The sequence below is a fragment of the Trachypithecus francoisi genome, unplaced genomic scaffold (genome assembly GCF_009764315.1).
Source record: "Trachypithecus francoisi isolate TF-2019V2 unplaced genomic scaffold, Tfra_2.0 Lachesis_group19, whole genome shotgun sequence".
Taxonomy (NCBI): Eukaryota; Metazoa; Chordata; class Mammalia; order Primates; family Cercopithecidae; genus Trachypithecus; species Trachypithecus francoisi.
The window spans coordinates 31,899,164-31,915,825 of record NW_022681464.1 but is presented as its reverse complement, the minus strand read 5'-3'; the positions used below and the strand labels follow the sequence as shown (position 1 = coordinate 31,915,825).

At 46.0% G+C, this 16,662-nt stretch overlaps 1 protein-coding gene across 2 annotated transcripts in view; it reads left to right on the top strand.

Annotated features, from left to right (window-relative positions):
- The first annotated feature begins 1,011 nt into the window (after positions 1-1,011).
- The window catches only part of TTC39C (tetratricopeptide repeat domain 39C), a 120,403-nt gene continuing 104,752 nt past the window's right edge, over positions 1,012-16,662 (top strand). The window contains exons 1-2 of one of the 2 annotated variants that reach the window (XM_033178108.1): positions 1,012-1,806; positions 6,955-7,390. In XM_033178108.1, the coding sequence (XP_033033999.1) occupies positions 1,640-1,806; positions 6,955-7,000 (213 nt within the window). In that variant the 5' untranslated portion in view covers positions 1,012-1,639 and the 3' untranslated portion in view covers positions 7,001-7,390. Of the gene's footprint in view, positions 1,807-6,954; positions 7,391-16,662 lie in introns of those variants that run through there. The other variant, XM_033178107.1, reaches the window with a different exon arrangement.

Here is a 16,662-nt window from a genome sequence, read left to right as displayed (position 1 = left end):
TGACTCCTGCATTACAATGTACTGTTTCCCAAGGATGAGAATCATCCATTTTCTTGCTTCCCTCAGTGTTCCAGTTTGTGGTTCCAGATGTACTCAAGAATTAGCAAGGTTTTGCAACAGTTACAGATGACACTTAAGGAGTGGCAGTACTTCTTATTACTCTAAAATTTCTATTTATAAAAGTTGAAAATCCTGTATGGATTTAGATATTCTTACAAGGGATGGTACAATTTACAAAATAAGTAAAAGCAACTTATATGACAAAATTATTTCGCATTTTTCTGTAATAACTTATATTGGTCCCATGATAATGGATGACATGTTTAAAATTCACGAGTTATTTCTAAACCTGAGGATTGCTTTCATTTTAAAAAACAATTCTGTTATAAATGCTTCAGCAAAGTTTCTCCAAGTTGAAATTAATAAACTACACTCTAAAAATGACAGCGACTCAAGGAAGGTTGTTTAATTTGTCATTAGAACATGATCTTGATTGTAACATTACATTAAGAGATTTTGCTAAATTAGAGAAAAATAAATTTATGAAAAAAAATGAAGATGACTTATGCTTGTCTCTAGAATATTAGGCATCCAGGTATCACCAGCCCATCATCAGAACAGTGAGACTTCTGTGATAATGGTTAAAATCAGTCACTTTTGATGTTTTGCTGACATCTGGTCATATGAAAACCAAAGCTTTGTAAGAATAATTGGTAGTGTGAGAACAGAGCACACTTTAGCAGCTGAATTTATAACTTTTAAATATTTGGGCATATGGCATAGAGGCCTCCATTTCTCCTCCTGCCCCATTGCGCAAATGTGGTGGCGGGCTGGAGTGGGTGGTACCCGGCACCGAGGGGCTCTACCTCGCAGTCCCGCAGCGCGGGGCTCAGGGGAGCTGCCCGGCAGGTGCCAGAGACCCCGTCCCCGCCGCCCACCTCCTCGGAAATTGGCTGCGCTGGTCCTAGGGGGCGGCCCCAGGGTCAGGATGGAGTCTGGGGTCGCGGGCGCGGGCTACGTGGGTTTTCAGTTACTCGTGGACAAAGCGCCGCGCGCTTGCATTGCGGCCCGGGCGGAGTTCCCCGTCCCCTTCCCTTTCCTTCCACACCCGCACGCTCGCTCTTCCTCCGCGCCTTGCCCTCCCCTCGACTCCCGGGTCCGGCCCCTTCGGGAGAGGGTGGGGCGCTCGGGTCTCCGGGCCCCGCGTGCGTGTGTCCGAGCAGTCCTGGGCGGTGGGCGAGGGCGCGGCCTGGGGACCCGGGAGGGGCCGGGGCGCGGGGGCTGCAGGAAGTGGAGGCGGCCGCCGCTCGGGGACCGGCTTGGCTGGGTGAGAGACACCCGGAAACGGATTCCGCTTCGGGGCCCGAGCGAGTCGGGTGCCTCCGAGGGCGCGAGAGGAGCGGGCGGGTGCTGCTGAGTAATCCCCGCGGCGGCGGCCGGACGCCCACCTCCCACGCCGCGCCGCAGCCGGGCCGCGGCTCCTCCCTCCGCGGTCCTTCCCTCCCCTTCCCTCCCCTCTTCTCCCCTCCCTCCCGGCTCCGCTTGGCTCCCGGCAGGTAGAGCCGGGCTCCGGGCGCGCGCGGGGCCGCAGCAGCTGCTCCCGACCTCGCCTCGGCCCAGCGCAGGGCCTCGCGCGCCCATGGCCGGCTCGGAGCAGCAGCGGCCGCGGCGGCGGGACGACAGAGACTCGGACGCGGCAGCGGCGGCGGCGGCGCCCCTGCAGGACGCGGAGCTGGCCCTGGCCGGCATCAACATGCTGCTCAACAACGGCTTCAGGGAGTCGGACCAGCTTTTCAAACAATACAGGTGACCCACGCGTCCCCGCTCCCCCAACCCGGCCGCGCGCACCTCGTGTCCGGCTCACGCGCCTCGATCTGCGGCCCCCGGGAGCCCCCTCCCCCTCCTGTCAGTCCCCGATTCCGATCCCCAGGTCGCCTCCCGGGCAAGATCAGCCGGAGGGAATGCGCCTCTGCCACATCTCCTCGTCCACCCCCTACCCCGGGCTCCGTAGCCCTTTCCCTCCCGGGACCCCCAGCGCGCCCGCAGTCTCCCCTCTCACTTTCTCCCAGCCTCGCCCTCCCAGAGATGTGCCCGGTGCCGGTCGGCTTCTCTCCGCAGGGCAGCTGGCTTTGGGACCGGATGAGATTTGAGGCAGCAGCGAGCCTCGGACCCAGGCTTGTCGTGACTCTGGCTCGCGTGCTGCCCCGGCAGCCTTTGTGACACGGAGCCCACCAGCTGCCTGCTCCTCGCGCCTCGCATGGCTCTGCATCATTGTGCAGTTCCAGACGCTTTTATTGTTTGAAAACAGACACGCACAGTTGCTTTGCGGTGCAGGAATTTAAAAATTTCAGCCCAACTCTGCCCACTCATCTCTCTGCCTTGTCTTCTACAAACTCAGTCCTCAAAATGAGTTCCTGATATCTTTCAAGCAGGCATTATTTATTAAGAATTTTTCCAAAGTAAAGGAAGGAAGAAAATGGAGGGATTTTTGAAAAGTATATGAGAATGGTAGGAAAACACGTGTGTTCAGTTAATTTTTTATTTGTCTTTTAAAAAACAAAGCGAAAGAACTGAAACCTGGTAGTTTTCCTGTGGGGGTGGAAGGAACCTTCATTTCGTTGGGGACCTGGAGTGTGTGTTCTCGGGTTGAGGAAGCAAGTTTGTGATTTGCTGTCTGGATTGTTGACGAGCCTTAAGGATGTTGCTTAGCAGCTTTCCCGAACACGTTTAAAGGCCACATGCTTCACCCGCTGGAGACCCAAAGTGTAGTTTGGTTGGAATGAGAGGACCAATGTACACCTGTGACCGAGAGGCAGCGTCTGTAAGAATGAGAGTGCCTGAAGTCTCAGACCTCAAAGAATGGTGGTTTCTACCCAGCAGAGCTTCCACCTTCTTAATGGCAAAGCAAATATCTCACAACTGTGAACTTTTCACTAAAGTACCTTTTACTTTTAAATCGGTGATTTTCCCCCCTTTGGTCTGAAAGTAAAAACAACTTCGCTTTACTTAGAACATTTCATTTTTAAAGCATACAAGTCTGGGTTCAAGATGAAGTTTCATCAAAGGCTGTTGATGGGGGATTTAAAGGGTTTACTTGTCACACAATTTCTCTTTGGTAGTTTTTAAGAAGCCCTCAGGACAAAAGATATGAATATTTCCTATACTGTGCTATGATTCCGTTTTTAGACTACCAGTTTGTGTTGTATGAGAGAATGGAGAGAGTTGTAGAATCAAATTTACTCTTTTTAGCTGATGATTTAGGTACTTGCATATTTCAGTACTTACTGCTTTGAAGTCTCCTGTGATATTTATTTTAATGGTCTTTTTTTTCCCCTTCCTTTTCTGCATTAGTAGGCTAAAATACTACCTTTACATTGAAAGCATGGAGTTTTTGCTTTATCTAGAAAACTTTATGCACTGTTAGTTGAAGCAATATATGAGTGGTTGGAAAACTCTCACAGCAACAGCAGAGAGATGCCCCTTCAGAGATATTTCTCTGTAGGTGAGTGCGTTGGAGGTGTCCAGGGAATATTTACATTGTATAGCTAGGTGCTGTCTGCTTGTATTTTGAAATGGGAACTGAAGATAAAGAAGGGAAAAAAACTGTAGTACCTCTTTTCTGCCAAGCACAGTGCTAGACACATTCCCTTATATATCCTCACTATTCTCATGACAACAAAAGAGTGAGGTGTATCTTATCGTGACAGTTTTATAACAAGGCTCATGAGACTTAGCTTTTACTATGGACCAGGACACAAACACTATAGTTCTATATCAAGGACTCTTTTCATTTTACCATTCTGCCTCCCTCACTAAATTTATAGTAATTTGTCATCTGCTCTGCGACCTTGTTTTCCAGCAGTGTTAAAAAGCCTTTTTCAGAGATGGTGGGAGGGAAAAAGACAGAGGTAGACAGAGATGGTATCATCCTATCAGTTTTCCTTGGCTCCATCTGATTTGTTTGTGGTGTGGACAATCATTGCGTTCTTCCCACCTCCCAAAAGGTGCTTCTGATGTATGTTTTGGAAAGCACAGTTGCGTACAGGTGTGATCATGGACAAGAGTCCTGCAACCTGGGTTCCAGTCTTACTTTTGCCACTTTTGTGGCTGCTGACTTTGGTTTCTCAAAATGTGCTTCCTTACCTATAAAATAGGAGTAACAATAAGAGTACCCACATTATTGTGTGATGGTTAGAATTAAAAGAAATAATCCGTGGCCCCTGGCTAAGTGTAAGCACTCAATAAACTCTAGCTAGCTTCTGTAAGTGGTGCCTTCCCTGCTAGTATTGTGCTTGCTTCTTCACAGTGTAGTTGGAGTACAAGACACAGTGTCCTGTGTGCAGGTGGCTTTTCTATTTAAAGTTCATCTTATGTATTACGTATGAAGGATTTAAGATTCTGTTATGCATTGGGAAACTTCCCTTTCTGTTCTGAAGTTAAATGGCCTGCTGAAGGCTCAGCAGTGACTAGATAAGTGTTTGAGGAGCACACTGCTGGCTCATTTTATCTACATAAGAGGGATGGGCAAATTACCCTCCCTGTCTCCTTTTTTAATGATTGTTTATCACAGGGAGACACCCTTCCTCTACTAGTAAACCTTCCAGAGTCTTACTTTTACACTTTAACAGTGAAAACATATTTTATATCTAGTGTAACAATATTTTTTATTAAAGCAAGAAGGTCATTTTCTCATGCCACCTTACTAGAATGGTGAAAGTTTATCAACAGCTGCCTAATGAGAAATGGTTACTTTGTAGAAACAGATTATCGTGAAGGCCAGTCTGAATTCGTGGCAAGCCTGGATTGTATAATTCAGATATTAGGCATATAGGAATTAGAAATATATGCACAGTAGAAGCCTTCTTTTGGAATATAGAACAGCTCCCTGGTTGGGATTTGAAACTGTAGCTGCCTTTTTGTTGAAACTATAGTAATAATGTAGCAACAAACTGCTCTTTGGTGGTGCTGAGCCACCATTATGCACTTTGAGGTGTTTTCCCAGAGGTCAGGATAGATTTGTGCTGCTGGAGGGCACTCCTGCTTTGAACCCAAGTCCATATGTTTTTAAGTTCGTGATCTTGACCACCTGAAGTCAAGTTCCTGATCTTGGCCTTAGTGCCCAGTGCTCTAGTCTAGCAGCAGTCACTGCCCCTTCACACACACACACTCATTCCCTTCCTCCCTCGCTGTTTGCATATGTGACATGCACTCAGACCTTTAGTTGCTCAGACACATAAGATAGGCTGTGGGTTAGGTGCCAAAGACACGTGCTAGATATTTCGATGCTGCAATGTAGGTGTAGGTAAAGCTGATGGTGATAGGGAGGCTGGGAGACATAACCATGGTCACCTGGAGCCTGTAGAAGAAAAGAGAAGCAGTGTCTAACCCTGCCTGAAGGACAGTTTTGTGGAGGAAGTGATGCCTGAGCTTTGTGATGGGGTAGAAGTGAATCAGTTGAATGAGGAGTTGGGAGGGGCAGGGCAAGGGGAAAAGGAGAATGTGAGAGGTGGTGAGGTTTAAACGGAAACCTAGGAGAGGAAACAACAGAAAAACCCACGTGGAGACATGAAATGACATTGGGAAAAGAGGGTCAGAACTGCACACTCACCAGTATTACTAGGCCGTCACATAGGATGGCTTGTTCTACACTTTTCTTCCTACCACTGGTCAGTCCGTGTTTCCCATGGTCGGTGCTTTTCTCAGGGGTATATTGCTACTGGGTGTCTCATCAACTCACTTTTCACCGTGACCATTGTCCACAGCGTGGCTGTCACAGCCATAATTCACTCTTGGCTCCTTGGGACTTCAGGATCCTAATGTCACCACCTTTTTTTCTCTATGGCTTGAAATATTACTTTTTAACAGGACTGGCAGAAGTGAACCACATGGAGGCCTGAGGAGCGTGAGACGTTTGGGGCTTCTGATCCAGATGAGCTTCGCAGTTCTTTTTTTTTTTTTTTTTTTTTTTTTTGAGGCGGAGTCTTGCTCTGTTGCCCAGGCTGGAGTGCAGTGGCCGGATCTCAGCTCACTGCAAGCTCCGCCTCCCGGGTTTTACGCCATTCTCCTGCCTCAGCCTCCCGAGTAGCTGGGACTACAGGCGCCCGCCACCTCGCCCGGCTAGTTTTTTGTATTTTTTAGTAGAGACGGGGTTTCACTGTGTTAGCCAGGATGGTCTCGATCTCCTGACCTCGTGATCCGCCCGTCTCGGCCTCCCAAAGTGCTGGGATTACAGGCTTGAGCCACCGCGCCCGGCCGAGCTTCGCAGTTCTTATTTCTCCTGCCCTGGTGCTGAACCTCCCTCCTCCCCCGTTGAGGTTACCAGCCCATCTCCTGCTTTAACTCTTGGCATTCTTTTTGATCCTAAGACTTCTGCAGTTTTTACCTCTGCCAGGGCTACTACCAGTTTCTGGCTGTAGATATTATTAAAGAGTCATTGTCAACTTAGTCACTGTCAACTAAAATAGGAAACATATATCGTTATTATGAGTGTTTATTGGTACCTAGTTGCTATGAATTGTGACACTTTCTTTTCCGTTTTAAACTATAAAATGGCAAAAATGTATTAAAATACGAAGCAAGAAAAATTTATGGTAAGTAACGTGAGTGTGCGTAAAATGAATGTGTGGACCCTAAATTATTTAACACAGTTTTTGGCACATACGACAAAGCCATATGAGAAAGCCGTAGGATCTGTGGGACTCCTTTTGTGAGCATGTTGATTGCAGAGCCAGTGTTATACAGATGGTTCCATATAATCCAGGAGTTGGTAAACTGTGGCCTGTGGGCCAATTCTAGCCTGACACCGGTTTTTGTAAATAAGTGTTGAGACACAGCCATGCTCATTTGGTTATGTGTGGTCTGTGGTGGCTTGTGCACTACACCTGCAGAAAACAGTAGCATCACAGGCCATATGGCATGCAAAGCCTAAAATATCTACTCTCTGGCCTTTTACAGAAAGAGTTTTTTGACTTCTGAGAAAACCTCGGTGCTTCCTGGATAAACTCAAAGGCACTTGTAAGAGATGTTGAGTCAGTAGGCCTCTGAGCCTCTTATCTGCCTAAAACCATGTCAGATTCTTGGGAGGACAGGAAGGACTTGCAGGCTGCCCATGTTTTCTAGACAATCCGGCGGCTCACAGACAAGAATGTGTCTCTGCCTTGCTCCTGGAGACAAGAGGAGAGTCCACAGATGCAGACACGTAAGAAAAGGAGAAGCAATGAAAAGCAGAAATGGTTTAAGGGAACTGGCGGGAAAGACAGGAAACTCATCTGTTGACTTTTTCCATCCTCTTCAACTCAGTGGTGTGTTGGAAAAAGGCATCTTTTCCCCCCAACTGTTACACTGTCTGAAAAGGTCCTAATTAAATATTCATTAAAGATTCATTTGGCTTAATTGAGATTCCTTTTAAAATGCAACTGCCTGTAGAATAATAGAATAGTTTGGAGGAAATTATCAGGAAAAAATACCTGTGCTGTAGTGTATGTAAGTCTCTGTGTGTACAAGTGTACACTTGTACAAATACACAAAGCAAAAGATGCGAGCCTTTAAAAGAATGTGTTCTCTTAAGTCATATATGTAGTTATCCGTCAGTATCCATGGGGGATTGATTCCAGGACCCCCGGTGGATACCAAAATCTGTGGATGCTCAAATCCCTGATAGAAATTGGCACAGTATTTGTTTATCACCTACACACATCCTCCCATATACCTGAAATCACCTAGTAACTTTTAATACCTGATATCATGTAAATGCTATGTAGATAGTTGTTATACCGCATTGATTAGGGAATAGTGACAAGGGAAAAAGTCTGCATATTTAGTACTAATGCAATGTTTTTTTCCCAAGTATGTTTGATCTGCGGCTGGTTGTGGAACTCGTGGATAATGAGGGCTGACTGTATTGTATTAACAGGTTGAGTGAGATTACCTTTTTTCCCTAATTTAGTTGAAAGAAGCTGTATTGAGTGAAATAAAGTTTTGATGAGGATTTTTTTAAAAAGGGAGAAAGAAGTAATATTGAAACATGGAAGCACTTTCTATCCTAGTTACAGGAAACCACTTGTAGATCCCCAAATGTGGTATTTCAGGAGTCTAGACCTTTTACACAGCCTGTTTTAGTTCCTGAAATGCCACTTTCGCACCTGGTCTCCTTTGCCAGGGTAATCCTCCTATTTACCGAGCAGCAGCAGTGGGACTGGAAGAGGCTACAGAGGACTCAGGGAGAAGAGAGAGTATCAAAAAGTACAGAAAAGTAGATGGCTGTGTGGCAAAGATGAATTGATTTCGAAACTGCCTAGTGCTTGGTCTACCCTGTGGAAAGGTCGGGTTGGGTGGGGAAGAACTGGTCCATGTCTTACACAGCACCTCTTTCAGCACTTACTCTCCTCCCAACACCCTAAAGTCACGAGTCTGCTGCTCATTCTGTAACGTGGGTCCATTTGACGGTTGAATAGCCTTTGTGGGCTAACATGGGGAGAATGCATTCCAGTTTCTGAACAAGAGACTGCGAATACATGTTTTTATGTAAAAGTATTCATGCGTGTGCTGTGTAGGAAGAGAAAATCATGCCTCCTTGAAGTGGATTTGATGATTGAGCTGGGGCTTTTCTTTTCTTTTATTTTTTTGAGACGGAGTCTTGCTCCGTTGCCCAGGCTAGAGTGCAATGGTATGATCTTGGCTAACTGCAGCCTCCACCTCCTGGGTTCAAGGGATTCTCCTGCCAAGCTGGGGCTTTTCTTATGTAAAGATGGTTGGTGGTTTGCACCACCCTTTTCCCTAGCTGAGGTTGCTTTCTCCATCTCTTCCTTCTTGCTCAAGAATTTCAGAACGCACGAAATATACCTACATATATGTAAGGTAGTTACTCCTGTCTTACAGGGAAACTCAAGTTATTACAGAGAAAGCCCCTAGAGAGTCGGGAAGTCCATCTCTTTAAAAAGTCTGTGTTCACAGAGTGTCTGCCATGAACAGGAGAAAGGTGAGAGGCAGGTCGTTTCTTCAAGGAGGCATTACTTCATACCTTTATTCAAATCTACCTCAAACGGTCACTTTAACACTTAGTCTTGTTCAAAGCTGTAATATCTGTGAACTCACTGACTTTAGGTGACTGTATTTTTCTTGTGTACATCAGTGTAAACACATAATGATAAATACTAGATGGCATTTACTGTGAGCCAGCCCACAGCCCCAGCCTTGCCTGAGCTTTTCTCATTTAATCCCCCTGCCAGCTCTGTGAGGGAAGCCTTTATTATCTCCCTTAGACAGAGGGAGGAGGAAGAGCCCAGGGGCATGAAGTGGCCCAACTCGGGTCTTGCAGCAGTAGTGGGGAGCGCTGGGGTTGAAACTGGGCTGCCTGGCTCCAGAGTCTGGGTATGACCATGTGCTATCTACCTCTCTGACAGAACTTCTACAGTGAAAGTATTCACATGTGTCCTGTCAAAGCCATTTTGGGGCAAGTCCCTTCAGCAGTATGCAGATTGCGCTCTGACACCCAGAAGCTATCCATCAAACCCCCAGAGAGATCTGTCTTCAGGGGAGCTGTCACTCCAAGCTTTAGACCCTTCGTGGCTCCCAGTCTTGTGTAGGATCAAGTCCAGCATCCTGGCCTGGCCTCCGATGTCCTGTGATCTGGCCCTGTCTGCTTTCCTTGTCCCTTCCATGCTAGTTGTGCTGGAATATTTTGCATCATCCAGCCAGGTATATCTTGCTCTTCCAGACACAGCTCAGATTCCTGGAAAAAGGTTGTGTGACTCCTCTGCACTCCTGCGGCATCCCGTCCTTACCTTTATCCGGCACTTGTATTGCATCAAAATTGTTTACACGTCTGCCTGTCTGCATGAGAGGGCTGAGATTGTAGAGATGGGTAATACCTGGACTTCCTCTCCAGGTGTTCCTGGCCTTCCTGAGGTTGCTGGAGTTATGTGGGGTCCAAGTTCTTAAAGGCATAGTAGCTCCCCTTTATTTGCAGTCAGGAAGTGCCGCCCAAGAGGCAGCTGCCCTGTAGGAGCTCTGAAAGCCTTGTTCCTCATCACTCCCTCCTATTCTGATGGCATGGGTGTGTCTCTTGACCCAATTTAAGGTGCTCCAAACAGGCCCTAATATTGATGTTCTTCTTCTCATAAGCAGTTGCCAGAGCTCCTGCCTGGCCCTGTGACTGCCTTTGCCTTGGAACGTCCAGGCTGCGCTGTGCTGAGTGGGAGCAATGGGAAGCAGAGCCGCTGCTGAGCCACGTGCGGGTCTCAACAGTGCCATCACAAGGAGAGCTGGGCCCTAATGACACTCAGTCTCCTGCTTCCAAAGAGGTCACAGGTGTCAGCTGCCCCTGACCTGGGCATTGTAACTCAGGATGGCTGCTCTCTGAGCTGTTCTCTACTCAGTGTTGTGTGCAGTGACAAGGAGGCCAGCCCAACTGCTGTGACTTTTGCTTCCCCCATCTGATCCCTTGCAGGGCTCTGGGGTACCCCTAAGAGGTGGTGCTATGATAATGCTCTGATATGATTTGCCTGCCTGGCATGAGAAAGTAGAAATGTAACTGCCAGACTCCAAAAGCCAGATCCTGCGTTTCAGGAAGAACTGATCTCTTGGAGAACCTGGTGGCCAGAAGGGGAAGCTTGCTAGAGCAGTGACTCTCGACTCTGTCACACCGAATGCCCCCTTTTGCTAACAAATATTTTGTAATTCCCCTTTTATGATCCTGAAATGAAATTGATAGATGAAGTAACCTACTCACACATACAATGTCTAAAAATCAATAGAATGCCCAAATAAAATTGTGTGTGTGTGTGTGTGTGTGTGTGTCTGTCTGTGTATATATATCGGTTTTTTTCTTTTTTTTTTTGTTTTTTGAGACGGAGTCTCACTCTGCCTCCCAGGATGGAGTGTAGTGGCTGATCTTGGCTCACTGCAACCTCCACCTCCCAGGTTCAGGTAATTCTCCTGACTCAGCCTCCTGAGTAGCTGGGACTACAGGCATGTACCACCACGCCTGGCTAATTTTTGTATTTTTAGTAGAGATGGGGTTTCACTATATTGGTCAGGCTGGTCTTGAACTTCTGACCTTGTGATCTGCCCGCCTCAGCCTCCCAAAGTTCTGGGATTACAGGCGTGAGCCACTGCACCCGGCCTACATGTATTTTTAAAGTGTAAATGCTCAGCATACCTTTATCCGATGATAAAATGAGGTAGTTAGATGACTGCACCCTTGTATGAAGAAGAAATTTGGATTTAGGAGAAGGTGAGAAGGTGCTGCAGAGAAGGAGATAAAAGAGCAGGTATGCTTTAAAGTAAAGAAAGTGACAGACCAAACTTACCCATAAATGTTAAGGGAAGGAGGGAAATAACCCTAACCTGCCAATGCAAAATACTGGCTGTTGCAGTGGTTTTAATAAGAAGTGTGACATTTTTTGCAGTGAACCAGGCCTTCTTTGTCAGGATGGTATTAATTTCTTGTGTTAAGACATAGGATGTGTGCTGACAGAGTGTCTCAGAAGACGTATCTCCCATCGTTAAATCCCTCTGCACACCAAGACCGTTAGAGACTGTTGCCTTTAATAGGTGTCCAGGATTAGACGATTCATTGAAAAAATGTTTATAGGATAGTTGAGTGGCAGCCGACTCCTGAGGAGTTTCAGAGTAAGGTTGAAAAACAAGATTCAAACCCAAAATAAATAGTTACATTTTGTTTGTTTGTTTTGACAGTCTTGCTCTATCTCCCAGGCTGGAGTGCAGTGGCATGATCTCAGCTCACTGCAACCTCCACCTCCTGGGTTCAAGAGATTCTCGTGCCTCAGCCTCCTAATTAACTGGGTCTACAGGTGCGTGCCACCACACCCAGCTAATTTTTGTATTTTTGGTAGAGATGGGGTTCTGCCATGTTGGCTAGGCTGGTCTTGAACTCCTGGCCTCAACTGATTTGCCCGTCTCGGCCTCCGAAAGTGCTGGGATTACACTCGTGAGCCGCTGTGCCTGGCCTCCAAAATAAAACAATTTCGACATGACATTTTCATGACAAAAGTTTCAGTATGCTACGTATCCTCAAGAATATTGGGTGGCAGAGATGAAATAAATGTATTAATGAAATGTATTTGTATCCAGGATTTCATGTATCTTCAATAATTTATTTGGCTTTAAATATATTAAAAGGAGCTTTCAGTATCACTGTTAAATATTGGCAGGTGATATACAATGCAACCTGGTTTAGCTGCAGTTTGTTGACAACTCAGATGCCACAAGCAGTGTTGCTGTTGGTGACATGGTTTTCCATAATTATAAACAAATCTTGATAAACTGTGTATTCAAGCAGTATAAGGAATATTTTGTGTTTCTACATAAATGGAGGTAGATTCTAGAACTAAATAAACAGTTTTCCTCCGTGTGAACTTCCAGGAAATGTTCAAAAGTTTTGTGGGACAGGCGACAGTGTGCTGGATGATCTCATACATTGCAGGAAGCCTTGGGTCGTTGATCCCATTCCACTACAATCATCATGTCACCCCAAAACGGCCCCACGGGTTTCCAGAATGTCTGCATTGAGAGGCACTGAGCTTGGGACGGGAAAGTTTAGGACCACGTTTGGTCTCTGTGGCTGAATCCCCCAGCCTGCTTAGAACAGCACCGTAGTGGGGTCTTTCTGCAGACAGAGTGGGACTGTAGGAAGGGAAGAGGCTGCCCAGGCTGGCACAGCTGTGGCTGAAGGAGAGAGGTGGAGAAGGGAATGTCTCTGTTGCGTTGGTGATGGCAGGCACCAGGACAGAGGCTAGGTGTAGGGTTCCTTGAGAGGTGAAGAGCCCCTAGTGTTGGGTCCCCTGGGTCACACTGCCCCTAAACACCAGTCACACACCGACTGCTTCTAGGGCCCAAACAGCTCCAGAAAAGTATGTCAGCTCAGGTTTCTCTGTCCTTTGCCATGTGGATGGAGGAAGGTTCTTCCCTTCTTCATACTCCACATGGATCTAGCTTACAGGACCTGTGTCTCGCCGGCCTCTAGGTGAGTTTATTTTCCTGCCCTGTTCCCACCCAACTCTTCCTAACTTTGAATCTCAAAGTATAAACTGGCCTGTATGCTTCCCAGGAAGTGAGCAAGTTTTTTTTTTTTTTGCTAAGTAGGTTATGCAAGTTAAACAAACAAAAATTTAGTTAAAAATCAAAGGCTAAATCCCTGTGAATCAGGGCACAGTTGTCTCAAAGTTCCATGGTCTTTAGAAGCATATGGGATGCTTCTAAAATGTGAGGAAATCGGATCAGATGCTTCATGATTTTCTGTTGAGCTTGTGCTTAGAAGTAATTAGGAAAGGAAAGCCACATAATGTAGTATGTTATAGGGCACCTTGATACACAGATAGGCAGAGCTTTCCCTGGTCCTACCCTCCACCATGACATCAGTTGCATCCCATAATACATGTTAGCGCAGCCTGTTTTACAGGCTCAGGTGCACCATAATGCTGCTTTTGGGTGGGGCTGTTCCAGGAAGATACGCATCTGAGCGTCGTGCGCCTCACTTCCAGGGCCTGCAGCTGAGTGTTACTTGCTGCTCTTTCCACTTTGGCCTTCTTAGCACACAGATGATTGTTTTTTGCTGCTTCCTTCTGTCTGCAGCAGCCATCCTTTGGGTTGTACTTCATTAAATTATCACTCCGTAAAATAAGCACCAAAGATAAACAGATTTGCAGATATTTGTATCATTCTCTCTCTTGCAAATGGAACTGGTACTATTGGTACTATTCTAACAGAACAGGACAAAAAGAGGGAAATGACATTTTGAATCCAAATTCAAGTTGAATTTGCTAAATGACACAGAAACAAGAAGCAATCAGCTGGGCACAGTGGCTCACACCTGTGATCCTAGCACTTTGGGAGGCCGAGGCAGGCGGGTCACTTGAGGTCAGGAATTCGAGACCAGCCTGGCCAACATGGTGAAACCCCGTCTCTACTAAAAATACAAAATTAGCCAGGTGTGGTGGTGGGTGCCTGTAATTCCAGCTACTCAGGAGGCTGAGGCAGAAGAATCACGTGAACCCAGGAGGCAGAGCTTGCAGTGAGCTGAGATCACGTCACTATGCGAGACTCTGTCTCGAAAGAAAAAAAGCAATCGTATTAAACTGAAATTCGTGCTGCACGGCCTCTAGGATCGCTTCCAATAGAATGAGTCACTGGCAAGGCTTTGAGTGCCTCCCCTCTTCCCCAATTTTGAATGGTAAATTGCAAAATCTCAAGTTACGTGTTGTCAACTGATACCTGGAACAAGAAAGAACTTGGTATCTTTCTGTCTTGCAAATTATGCACACCTGCATCTTTATTTAGGCCTAAAATAAAGTAGCATGTTGGAATTGGTCAGCTGCACACATGTCTCTTGTGATTTTTTTTTTTTTTTTTTTTGAGATAGGGCCTGGCTCTGTCACCCAGGCTGCAGTGCAGTGGCATGATCATAGCTCACTGTAGCCTTGATCTCTTGGGCTCAAACCATCCTCCTGCCTTAGCCTCCTGAGTAGCTGGGACTACAGGCCTGTGCTACCACACCGGCTAATTTTTTATTTTTTAGTAGACATGAAGTCTTGCTGTGTTGGCCAGGCACTCCTGAGCTCAAGCAGTTTCCTACCTCAGCCTCCCAAAGTGCTGGGATTACAGGGTGAGCCACTGCACCTGGCCTGATGTGACTCTTGGCCTATCCAAGGCTATATGGGGGCTGCTTTTCCAGGCCTACAGTTGTTGAAGGAATTGGGCTACTGACTTTTCTCCACACTATAGCCAGGTTTGCATCGATTTAGTTGCAAAGAGTTTTGTTTACATGTGGAATGTCCTTTGCCTCAGCTGTCAACCGTGTGGCTCCAAATCTATTTTTGGTTATTTCTGTATTGATGATTGGTGAGACACTCATTACTTTGAGTTCTCAAAATTGCAAATTGAGCTAGAAATTACTTCTCTTGAAATAACATGGGGAAAAAAAGGGGAGGTGGGAAAGGGCCATGGTGTGGGGGAAAAGCCTAAACTACTTATAAACTACTTAGAAGTTTAGCCAAAGTGGCAGGACCTGCTGTGGTGGAATTCTCAGGGATTCTTGTCTGGAGAAATTACCAATGTAAAAATGACAAGGAGAGAACGCTTCAGTGATTTTCTGTAGCCCTTGTGTGACATTTTGGATCTGGGCCGGGCTTGTGAGAGAGAGTAGTTGAAGCTAACTTGAAATTGGGATCTTTTCTCCTAATGGAAGAATGTTGAGTTGTAAAACATTCATCAAAGAGCTATTCTACTAAAGTCTAGAAATGTATACTTAAGGAAGCCTGTGAATAGTAATGTAAACCCAAATGAAATTTTCTCGACCTATGCTCTACTAAAAACTGAAGAAAAATGGAAGATGCCTTGGTGAAAGATGGACACATTCCGAGTTGTTTGCTGAGAACTAGTTCACACAAAATGTTATTATGAAGAATGTGTCTAGCTACCCTTTGAAATGACTTTTAACTGAAAAATAGAGAAGTCTGTAAGATTTTTATTTTTATTTATTTATTATTATTTTTTGAAATGGAGTCTTGCTCTGTCGCCCAGGCTGGAGTGCAGTGGTGTGATCTCGGCTCACTGCAACCTCTGCTTCCCAGGTTCAAGCAATTATCCTGTTTCAGCCTCCTGAGTATCTGGGACTACAGGCACATGCCACCACACTTGGCTAATTTTTGTATTTTTAGTAGAGATGGGGTTTCACCATATTGATCAGGCTGGTCTCGAACTCCTGACCTCAGGTGATCCACCCATCTCAGCCTCCCAAAGTGCTGCAATTACAGGCATGGGCCACTGCACCCGTGTGTAATATTTTTAAATGATTTCCTAAAATTAATTAGTGTTTGGGTTGCTTGTATAAATAGATGTGTGTGGTTTTGTTGTTGTTTTTGTGAGACAGTCTTGCTGTGTCACCCAGGCTGGAGTGCAGTGGTGCGATCTCAGCTCAGTGCAACCTCCGCCTCCTGGGTTCAAGTAATTCTCTTGTCTCAGCCTTCTGAGTAGCTGCGATTTCAGGCGTGCACCACCACACCTGGCTAAGTTTTGTATTTTTAGTAGAGACGGGGTTTTTCTGTGTTGGACAGGTTGGTCTTGAACTCCTGACCTAGGTAATCCACCCACCTTGGCTTCCTAAAGTGCTGGGATTACAGGCGTGAGCCACCACACCTGGCCAGATGTGTGTGTTTAATCCTCAAAGCATTCTTGCAGTTTGTAGATTATGCCACATATAATAGAGGAATCATATTATAGCTTAAAGCTCTTTGAGAAAATCATGAAAATATCTTTTAAATTTCAATAGTTTGGGGGGAACAGGTAGTGTTTGGTTACATGGATAAGTTATTTAGTGGTGATTTCGGAGATTTTGGTGTGCCTGTCACCCAAGCAGCGTACACTGTACCCAGTGTGTAGTCTTTTATCCTTCACCCCCCTCCCACCCTTCCCCCACTGAGTCCCCAAAGTCATTCTTATGCCTTTGTGTCCTCGTAGCTTAGCTCCCCATATAAGTGAGAACATACGATGTTTGGTTTTCCATTCCTGAGTTACTTCACTTAGAATAATGGTCTCCAGCTGCATCCAGGTTGCTGGGAATGTGATTATTTCATTTCTTTTCATGGCTGAGTAGTAGTTCATGGTATATTTATACCACATTTTCTTTATCCGTTCATTGATTGA